Source organism: Triticum dicoccoides, chromosome 4A (assembly GCF_002162155.2).
Source record: "Triticum dicoccoides isolate Atlit2015 ecotype Zavitan chromosome 4A, WEW_v2.0, whole genome shotgun sequence".
In the NCBI taxonomy this organism is placed as follows: Eukaryota; Viridiplantae; Streptophyta; class Magnoliopsida; order Poales; family Poaceae; genus Triticum; species Triticum dicoccoides.
In genome coordinates, this window is record NC_041386.1 from 582,489,732 (window position 1) to 582,500,935 (window position 11,204).

General features: G+C 48.6%; 1 protein-coding gene across 1 annotated transcript; it reads left to right on the forward strand.

The window, feature by feature from the left end:
- The first annotated feature begins 4,885 nt into the window (after positions 1–4,885).
- On the forward strand, positions 4,886–6,624 carry LOC119286945 (putative UDP-rhamnose:rhamnosyltransferase 1). The gene is made up of 2 exons (XM_037566415.1): positions 4,886–5,320; positions 5,665–6,624. The coding sequence occupies exons 1-2, from the start codon at positions 4,886–4,888 to the stop codon at positions 6,622–6,624; spliced, it is 1,395 nt and encodes a 464-aa protein (XP_037422312.1).
- The last annotated feature ends 4,580 nt before the right edge of the window (positions 6,625–11,204 follow it).

Genomic DNA, 11,204 nt, shown 5'->3' on the forward strand with positions numbered 1-11,204 from the left:
AAACTCCAAAACAATGCCCTAAAGAGGGACCAGGACGCAAAAGCGCCGCCATCGTTCGATCCCAAAGAGATCTAGAGTTTCCCCCGGAGTTGCCCGCGCTGTCAAGGACCAGACAAGGGTAGAATCCCGCGGATCTGCCCAGCTGCCGATGAGTCGCACCCACCACCGTGCCGACGGCAGACCAGCGATCAAGGCCCACGCATGGGCATAGATCCGGCCGCGCCGCCGCGAACCGATCCGGTCACTCCGCCGCCGTCCTTGGTGGCCGCGACGCACCAGATCGCGAGACCTCCTGCCGCGGGGAAGCGAGGTCGCCGATGCGCCGCCATCCACAGCCTATCGCGCGGCCGATCTGCCGCCGCCTCGAACCGCCGGCGTGCGCCGCGCTGTGGTGCCCCGTCGCCGCCGCACCACACCTCGGAGCAGCCACGTCCGCCCGCGAAGAACTGCTGCACGAGGAGGCAAAGGGGGCCCCGCCGCCGCCGCCGCCGGCCGGGCTTCGCCCGGTCGCGCCCTGTGGCGGCGGCGAGGGAAGGGACGGGAGACGGGAAGCCTGCCGGCGGGGATTTGGGGGCGCCTCCCGGTCCACGCTTTTCTTTCCCACGTACAATCGAGAGAAGAGTAATATTTTACCTATCCAATGCAAAATTTATCTCTCTTAGTGAGCATATTCTATGGATAAAGACAAAGCAAAACTTGATTTTGTATATATTCTGTGTCTAGACAATTGATCCGATCAATATGGTGCATTGTATATCTTCTTCTAACATAAACTACTTAATTATATTTTGCTTCAAAGTTGACAAGACAATAATCTTATTAGAACAAAATTGGTGAGAAGACTTACCACCTAAATTCTCATTTATTCGATCAGGAGCCCCTTATAAGTAAGAATTAAATGTTTATAACAAAAAGGTTTCATACTAAATGAGGTTCATTTTCATGGCTTTGTAAGAGAACGGTGTGTCAAAACATAAGATAGCGAAGTTGATCCATAATATAGATATGAACAAAGAGTTACTATAATTTTAAATTCCATAGAATATAACCAAATATAGATGAAGATATAGCATGTAAGGTGTCATTGCCACTCGACAATCCAAAGTGTGAAGCACCTAAACATTCTCTTCAGGGTCAACTGTTGAATAAGCCCTCTTAATAGTTTACGAAAAAATAAACCATTTCTTGCTTCTTTTGATAGAAATATACTAATAATAGATTAATTGCTGAAAAGAATGTACTACACGTTCAATCGGAAGAAACTACCCAAAGACCTGCACGAAACTATTCGTCGTAGAAAAGGTCACTCAACCAACCTCTTCGCTTCACTTCATATTCCTTTTCTTTAACCAAACGAACAACAAAAATTCAAACGGGCTCTCTTACGGGCGCAGCGTGACGCTGCGCTTTTTTCGGCGCTAGTATAACCCTATGCACCGTAAAATTATAGTAGTATTGTGAGCCTACACACACTATCCCCAAGTCTCTCTCGCGAATCAAGAGAGTGCGTGTGTTTTCTTCCCGCAGATGACAGATGGGCTGCTCTTAGAGTCTACAGAAAATCGACACACAACTCGCACTGACTCACTCAGTTGCATGTCCACCCTTGCCATGCAAATTTTGTTATTTTTATTTTTATCTTCTTTTTCAAATTTTGCAAGCACATTAGTTGTTTGTGTGTATTCCCAGTGAGGGGAAATCAAATTCCGTGGGAGATCAAACCTTTTCTTTTCGTCTTTCGCAACCGCCCGCCGGAATTCTCGCAACTCACCTAGCGATCGTTCGTAACCGTGTCTACGTCTTCATCTACAAACGAGACGCTGCAAGACGTCGTGGCGAGCATGGAGTGCAACGAGAGGTGCATCGACTTGTTTGTTCAGCACTTACGATCTTGTAGGAACTAGGCAGTTGGGTAGGAATTTTTTTGAGCTATCTATATCTATATTGGGACATGGTGGAGAAAAGATTTGTTTGTTTGGCGTAAGTTGAATTTTCCTTTTTGGTAGTACAAGAAGAATGAAGAGAGGCGAATCAACCTGTGGTTGAGTTGGTTAGGTGGACAGTGGTATCCCCAATCCATCAGGGTTCAAATCCTGGTGCTCGCATTATTCCTGGATTTATTTCAGGATTTCCGACGATGCGCTTTCAATGGGAGGAGACGTTCCGTCGACGACGAGGCGCCTACGATGACTTCGTAAATCTCAAGATGATATGCCGGCTCAGTCTCTCGAAGGTGCTCATAGGAGTAGGGTGTGCGTGTGTACGTTCATAGGGATGAGTGTATGCGCGTGTGTATGAGCGCTTGTGTCTATACTGATGCTCAAAAAAAATGAAGAGAGGAGCAGAACTTTGCCGCCGAGCATGTGTGTGCTCTCGCACCCAGAGTGTTCGATGGAATGTTCCTCGTACTATTTTAGCCTTTTAGGGTTCCATCGCCCGGTCCTTGGATCGAGAGGAGACGACGTGCAAGGTGTGCATGCAGTAGCGGAGCTAGGTTCAGCATACGTTCCCAGACAAGCAGTGTAACTACAGTAAGCTACAGTGACATTTTTGCCACAGTATGCTACAGTTATCAAAGAAAAAATCCACCACGCCTCAGGCCAAGGCCAAGGCCATGGCTGCCTGGGGCCTAGAACACCGCCTCTGTGTGCATGCATGCACCTACGTCTAGGCACGTAGAGGGCATGCATCAAGGCCGTTTCCTCGCTTGTACTCATGCATCAAACCCTAACGCTCATTTCAAATCTCAGTGGCAAGTAAACACGAGAAGCGGTCCAAAGCATGGACGAATTGCGAATAGAGCGCCAAAGATCAGATCCAAGTATTTTGCCTGGTAGCATACAAAATTACAAATTGATCTTGCTCCTGCATGCCTTGTCTTCTTCACACCTTCTTTTGCCCGCGGAACGTCGACACCACCTGCATCCAGCTTGATGCCTTGCCGCATGCCATAATGCATGCATGGAGGCTCGACGTATTTGATTCTATAAGTGAAATACGATGCAATGTGACATAATGTATGGAGGCTCGACACATTGCATCGACCATGGCAACAACAACAACAACCCAAGCTTGGGCTACCATGACAACTAACTACCCTTGTCCTGCTCCTAGGTCCGCAACCAGGTGCTCGCGTTACGTGGCCTACGACTCCTTGCCTAATTGGCACGTAACAGCTTTAGGGCACGCCGAGCAGGGCCAAACGGAAGTCACTTTTCTCTGATGGCAGTGCGTTTTCTTGTTTTGGTTTGAAGTGAAAGAAGTAGAGTCACGCAGTGCGCACACGACACGACGAGCGCCTCTCTTCCATGAGCGGAAGACAAGCTCCTCTCTTTCTTCTTCTTGTACCAAAATCAACTTACACGAACAAAGTTTCAACCAACTTACAAAGGTCAGTCAGGGCCAAGATAAACATGTCCCATTATTTATAGATAATCTCAATTCTTCCTCTCCTCCATGATGAGCCGCGCGTTGGGGCCCTGGTCACCGGCGATCGGCAGACTGACCTAGGGGTGTCCGAACTTGAACCCTTCGAGGACCGATCCCCACCCACATTGCGCCAAGAACGCGCCCGCGGCGCCGTGCGCCAGAACGCTCGCCTGAGGAACGCACCGCGCCGCCACGAGCCGGTGCCCGCCCGTGCGCTCCACAAAGCCACGTGATGCTCGCGTCGTCCTCGGCGTTCTTGCTGGCGCTGCGGGCGCGGTCGGGCGGCGGTGGGAACAGGCTGCGCGGGACGGCCGGCTTGCCGTAGAGCCTCGTCAGGAGCGGGAACGCGTCGGGATCCAGCCCGGGGCTGCTCTGCAGAACGATGAGCTTGGATGTCTTCAAGGTCATGAAGAAGCGGCCCATGACGAACGCCCCCGACGCGTCTTCCCTGGCGAACGTTGCCTTGGTCAGCTCAGCCTCGAACCTCGGCGCCGCGTCCATGGACTCCGACGACGAGCCAGCCAAGGCCGCGACGCCAGCCGCGCACGGGAGAAGCATGGTGCACGGCACCTTGCGGTCCTGGGCGGAAGCGGCGATCCGATGGTGCACGAAGTCGGCAACGATCCAGTCGGGCCTCCTGCCGCTGGCGCAGGCGGCGTTGAGGAAGGCCGCGAAAGGCGCGGCAAGGCCGTCGAACGCCGCTCTGTGGAGGTCGGACTTGTCGGGCGGGAGGTCGCCGGTGGACTCGGCGCCGTCCGAGAGGCCGGCGAGGTTGCGCCGGACCGGCGGGAGGCTGGCGAGGTTGCGCGGGGTGAAGATGAAGGACACGCGGTGGCCCCGCGCGGCCAGGCGCTCGGCGAGCTCGAGGCAGGGCAGCAGGTGGCCCATGGCGAGCCACGGGAAGATGACGACGTGCAGAGACGAGGGCTCGAACTCGGAGGCGGCCATGGTGAACAACGGGAGAGGTCTACGGCCACGGCCGGGAGTAACGAGGAATCGGGGGCCGGGAGCAAGGTGCACCTTATATATCGCCCTCAAGGAGCAGAAAACAATGGGAATCCGGGGCGATATGCTCTGATCGATGGAGCGAATTGACAGTTTGACAGTTACCCAATCTTTTCCCTGAAGAATAATGGTAAACGAGATGTCGTCGTCTATGGTATCATCCAGTCTTTCCTTCTCTCAGTTCAGCCCAATTGGCGCCATTTGGCTCCCTAGGACATGTCAAGCTCCAGCTCCATACAAACTGTTGCGAGCCCGCCAGCTTTATGCAGTGATCCCATGGACAATGACAAAGTGTCATCCATGACGTACAATCTCGTACTATTGCGTTGAGGATGGACTCCCGCGATCGATCCAACTAGTGTATGTATATGTATATACATATAAAGAGCAATACTCCATGGAGTACAAGAAAATCCGATCTGTTCGCGTGGGTTGTGCTTCTACTATCACAATGGACGACGACGGCCACGGCTCCTCCTCCTCCTCGCCGCTGCACGTGGTGATCTGCCCGTGGCTCGCCTTCGGCCACCTGCTGCCGTGCCTCGACATCGCCGAGCGCCTGGCGTCGCGCGGCCACCGCGTGTCCTTCGTCTCCACGCCGCGCAACATCGCGCGCCTCCCGCCGGTCCGGCCCGCCGTGGCGCCGCTCGTCGACTTTGTGGCGCTGCCGCTCCCGCACGTGGACGGCCTCCCCGAGGGCGCCGAGTCGACCAACGACGTCCCGCACGACCAGTTCGAGCTCCTCCGGGAGGCCTTCGACGGCCTCGCCGCGCCCTTCTCAGAGTTCCTGCGCGCCGCGTGCGTCGACGGAGCTGGCAGCAGGCCGGACTGGCTCATCGTTGACACCTTCCACCACTGGGCCGCCGCGTCCGCCGTCCAAAATAAGGTTCTCTTCTTCCCTCTGTTGCTTCAGTTCCATGTACGTACAAGTTCAGCTCGATCGATCCATGCCGCCGATGTCATATATGCCCAAGGTTTTTTATTTATTTCGGAAACAAAATAATTTCAGATCTTACCGTAATATGTAAATTATTTCGGATTTTGAGATTTCAAATTTCACTTAATTTTAACATGACTTAAACTTATTTTAAAATAAGTTTGAATCTGTCTCAAAAATTTGAGGTTAAAAATATTTTGGAACCCACTCAAATATGCGAATTTCAGAAATTTCACTGAAATTACGTTGAAATTTTTAACCCTGGTCATACCAACGTGTACTGTTTGCTATAGGTTCCATGTGTGATGCTTCTCCTGGGAGCCGCAACTGTGATCGCCGCCTGGGCCACAGGGGTGTCCGAGCACACCGCCGACGCCGTCGGAAAAGAGCGATCGGCAGCAGAAGCGCCGAGCTTCGAGACGGAGAGGAGAAAGCTAATGATCACCCAGAACGCGTCGGGGATGACGGTCGCCGAGCGCTACTTCCTGACGCTCACGAGGAGCAATCTCGTGGCCATCCGGAGCTGCGCCGAGTGGGAGCCCGAGAGCGTCGCCGCCCTCACCACGCTCGCGGGCAAGCCGGTTGTCACTCTCGGCCTCCTCCCACCGTCACCTGAGGGAGGGCGCGGTGTCAGCAAGGAGGACGCCGCCGTGCGCTGGCTCGACGCGCAACCGGCCAATAAGTCGGTGGTCTACGTCGCGCTCGGGAGCGAGGTGCCACTGCGCGCGGAGCAGGTGCACGAGCTGGCCCTCGGGCTGGAGCTCTCGGGGGCACGCTTCCTCTGGGCCCTGCGGAAGCCGTCCGGCGTGCCGGACGCCGACATCCTCCCTCCGGGGTTCGAGGAGCGCACGCGCGACCGCGGGCTCGTGGTGACCGGGTGGGTTCCTCAAATCAGCGTGCTGGCGCACGACGCCGTTGCCGCGTTCCTGACCCACTGTGGGTGGAACTCGACCATCGAAGGGCTCCTGTTCGGCCACCCGCTGATCATGCTACCCATCTCTAGCGACCAGGGGCCCAACGCGCGACTCATGGAGGGGAGGAAGGTTGGGATGCAGGTGCCGAGAAACGAGAGTGACGGATCGTTCACCCGGGAAGACGTCGCGGCGATGGTGCGGGCCGTCGCCATGGAGGAAGACGGCAGGAGGGTCTTCACGGCCAACGCCAAGAAGATGCAGGAGATCGTAGCCGACGGCGCATGCCATGAGAGGTGCATCGACGGGCTTATTCAGCAGCTCAGATCTTACAAGGCCTGAAAGCAATTTTTTAGTTTTTCCCCATGAGACATTTATGAACTTTTCTAGCTCTGTATGGGGCTTTTGCACTAATAGGTTTCATCTGAAATTTGGTCTACCGTTAACTTTTTAGCTGACTAGTTCATGCCAGATAATGGACAACCTGAGGTCATTTTTTTTGGCAAATGATGGACAACCTAAGGTTACTATATCGTACTCCCTCCGTTCCAAAATAGATGACTCAACTTTGTACTAACTTTGTATAAAGTTGAGTCATCTATTTCAGAACGGAGAGAGTAATAAGCAGCCGTTTTTTCCAAAGCGGATTTTGGAACGTGGGGCTTTGGAGCACCTTTTTTTTACCACCCAAAACAAGTACTCCCTTCATTTCAAAATAAGTGTCTCAACTTTATATTAACTTTAGTACAAAGTTATACTAAGCTTAAGACATTTATTTTGGAATGGAGGGAGTACTTAAAAGCTTTGAATTTTTTTACATAAATACGCATGCATGTGGTCTAAGTACCTTTGGAATTTTGGTCAATTATATGTTGTATTGTACGCTGCACACAAAAGAAAATATTTTGGCCCAAAAGCAATTAAAAACAAGCCCCAATTTGCATCTATTTGTCCTTTTTAATCTCTCACATGCAAGCATGTATATTGGTGAAATTTTGGCCCGTTATACTGCACTTCTATACATGCATGTACACAAAAATTAAAAAAATTCAAGCCATAAAAATCCCTTTTTTGTAGCTTCCAAAACACATGCTCCAGTACACCCGTGCTCATATGTCACTTTTGCCGGTTTTCCCCTCTACTCGTCAGCTACTAACACATATAACCATAGATAGGATCACTTTCCCTAAAAGAAAGATATAGGATAACCTTTTTGAATTTTGAAATTTCACACGAAGTATATAGTACCTAATTCTTGTCTCATACATAATCTGGAATAGCATTTTCCATGGATCAATATTCCCCATGAATCTAATATCATGCATATTTTATGTACATTGCATCAACCAAATATCCACATTGTGTACCATGAATAAATGTGTAAGAAAAATCACGGAAGAAATAATAGGTAGCAATAATAATTTACCATGGCTTCTCCAAATGGGAAAGATGCAACAGGAAAGAAAAAAATGATGCTAGACTCCCCACTGCCCATGGTGCCCCTTTCATCACCCTCTAAACATCTTGCTGAGCCTCAAAACCTTCTACAACATATTGTCACCACTTGATCAAAATGACAATCCTATCATGTCCTTCTAGGCTGACCTTCAGGCAAACTTATAGCCTGAATGTGGAGCATATTGCTAGAATTTTTAGATGCTCATCTTTTTCCTCCATACCATTGATTGCTAGATCAAATTTTTATTCTTTTGTTAGATTCAGGTATCATCAACTTGTTTCCTTCTATAAATCCAATCACATCCTTTACCTTTATAGATCGGAAGGCTCAAGACCGGTTTCATCTCCACACCTTAGTGCAAGGGAACCCTAAATTGTCACCAACAACCCCAAGGGAGGGTAGGAATGCTAAGGGCTCCCCTTAATCGCCTCGAATGCCCAACAACTTGCTCGGGAGATGAGAACAACCAAAAAAAGGAAACAAACCTCGAGCTAAACTCTGTCTTCAAACTCCTTGCGTGCACCCTGCTCAATCCTACATAATTTGAGATGTCTCCCAAATCAGTGTTGGTCTTGCTCAATGCTATCTGGCTCACATGCCCGATTATCGACAGTTTTAGGTTGATCCAATGTCCGAACTTTTGATTTGAGAGTTGGCCTCAAAGCACAAAGGGGTCTAGATCATTCATTGTAAACATGGTGTGAATAAGGTCAAGGTGGTCCTTGCTTTTGCCCAGTGTGGGCTCTTACATGTGTGTAACCGATGTTATCTTTATCTAATATATAAGCCAAATAAAAGAAAACTTCTTTCTTACTACACTAGGTTCCGCGGTGTATTGCCACATCTTTCTCATTCATGCAGATGTAACCCTGTTTGAGTCAACTCAATCATCGAGGGGCTGCTGTTCGGGCATCCGCTGATCATGATGCCCATCTCTAGCGACCAGGGGCCCAACACGCGGCTCGTGGAGGGGAGGAAGGTCGGGTGCAGGTGCCGAGAAACGGAGGCGACGGATCATTCACCCGAGAAGACGTCGCGGCGACGGTGCGGGCCGTCGCCGTGGAGGAAGATGGCGGGAGGGCCTTCGTGGCCAACGCCAAGAAGATGCAGGAGATCGTGGTCGACGGCGCATGCCACAAGAGGTGCATCGACGGGTTTATTCAACAGCTCAGATCCTACAAGGCATGGAAGCATTTTTAGTTAGTTTTTTCCCACACGATTCATGTGATTTTATTCGTGTGAAATTTGGCCTAGTGGTAATTTTTCAGCTGACTGGTTCATGCGAGATCATGAATAACCTAAGGTCTTTTTTTTGCAAGCGATGGACAACCAAAGGTTACTGTATCGTAATAAGCAGCCGGTTTTTCTAAAGCGAACTTTTGGAACATGGGGGCATTGGAGCACCTTTTTTGACCACCAAACAATTCCTTAAAAGTTTTGATTTTGTTTTGATTTTTTTTACATAAATATGCATGCATGTGGTCTAAGTACCTTTGAAATTTCGGTCAATAATATGCTGTATTGTACGCTGCACACAAAAGAAAATAGTCGGCCAGATGCAATTAAAAACAAGCCCCAAACTTGCATGTATTTGTCTTTTTTTTAATCTCTCACATGCAAGCACGTATATTTGTCAAATTTTGGCCCATCATACTGCATTTCTATACGTGCATGTACACAAAAATTAGAAATTTCAAGCCATTAAAACCCCCTTTTTTGAGCTTCCCAAAAACGTGCTCCAGTACCCCCGTGCTCATATGACACATTTTGCCGGTTTTTCCCTCTACTAGTCAGCTGCTAACACATACAACCATAGATAGGACCACTTTCCCTGAAAGAAAGATATAGGATAACCTTTTTGAAATTTAAATTTCACACGAAGTATATAGTACCTAATTCTTGTCTCATACATAATCTGAAATACGTTCTTCACGAATCAATATCCCCTTGAATCTAATATCACACATGTTTTATGTACAATGCATCAACCAAATATCCACATTATGTACCATGAATAAATAAGTGTAAGAAAAATCACGGAAGAAAGAACAGGGCGCAATAATAATTTACCATGCCTTCTCCAAATGGGAAAGATGCAACAGGAAAGAAAAAAATGACGGTAGACTCCCCACTGCCCATGGCATCCCTTTCATCACCCTCTAAACATCTTGCTGGGCCTCAAAACCTTCTACAACATATTCTCACCACTTGATCAAAATGACAATCCTTTCACATGCTTCTAGGCTGACCTTCACGCAAATTTATAGCCTGAATGTGGAGCATATTGCTAGAATTTTTAGATCCTCACCATTTTCCTCCATATCATCGATTGCTAGATCAAACATTTATTCTTTTGTTAGATTCAGGTATCATCAACTTGTTTCCTTCTATAAATCCTAACACAATCCTTTACCTTTATAGATTGAAGGCCCAAGACCGCTTTCACCTCCACACCTTAGTGCAAGGGAACCCTAAATTGTCACCAACAACACCAAGGGCAAGTAGGAACGCTAAGGGTTCCCCTTAATCACCTCGAATGCCCAGCAACTTGCTCGGGAGATGAAAACAACCAAAAAAAGAAACAAAGCCGGAGCTAAACTCTGTCTTCAAACTCCCCGCGTGCACCTTGCTTAATCCTACATAAATTGAGATGTCTCCTGAATCAGTGTTGGTCTTGCTTAATGCTATCGGGCTCACATGACCCAGTTCTCAATGGTTTTGGGTTGATCCAATGTCCAAACTTTTGATTTGAGAGTTGGCCTCAAAGCATGGAGGGGTCTAGATCATTCATTGTAAAACACGATGTGAATTCGAATAAGGTCAAGGTGGTCCTTGTTTTTGTAGTGTGGGCTCTTACATGTATGTACCTGGTGTTCTTTTTATCTAATATATAAGCCAGATAAAAGTTTTACTACGTTAGGTTCTATAGTGTATTGCCACATCTTTCTCATTTATGCAGATGTAACCCTGTTTGAGTCAATAGAGATTTCGGTCATTCGTGAAGAAACTAATAAACAAATTGTACATCTCAGATAATTAGACTCAAAGTTCAAATAGTTGGTTGTATCGTTTAGAGGGGCATCACCCTAACGCTATGCGTGTTTCGCTAGAAATGGATTTTGTCGCTAATGGCGAGCCATAGAGTGATTTAGCACTAATTTAGCTTTGCTTTGTTATGGCCAAGATGCTTCAATGCTATGCCTTTGTTATAGCTGGATGCTTTGCTGCTATGTTTGGCTGGATGCCAGGCTTTGCTTTGTTGTGACTGTATGTCAAGTATCCATATATGATATTGATGCTTGATTGTATCTTTATTTTGTACGATTAAAAAAAGCTAAAAAATCGTTGCTTTGCCATAACTTTTCGTACCGTTTGACTGAGCCGCCGCACAAAAATAATTAAACACATCAGATGCGGACGTTTGGTCCATGGGTGTATGTACACCCTATATGAAAAGTAGTAA

Bases quoted from the DNA above. Each gene is read 5' to 3' on its own strand.
- LOC119286945 (XM_037566415.1), top strand. From the start codon at position 4,886: ATGGACGACGACGGCCACGGCTCCTCCTCCTCCTCGCCGCTGCACGTG. The intron at 5,321-5,664 runs GTTCTCTTCTTC...TGTTTGCTATAG, and splicing joins CGTCCGCCGTCCAAAATAAG to GTTCCATGTGTGATGCTTCT.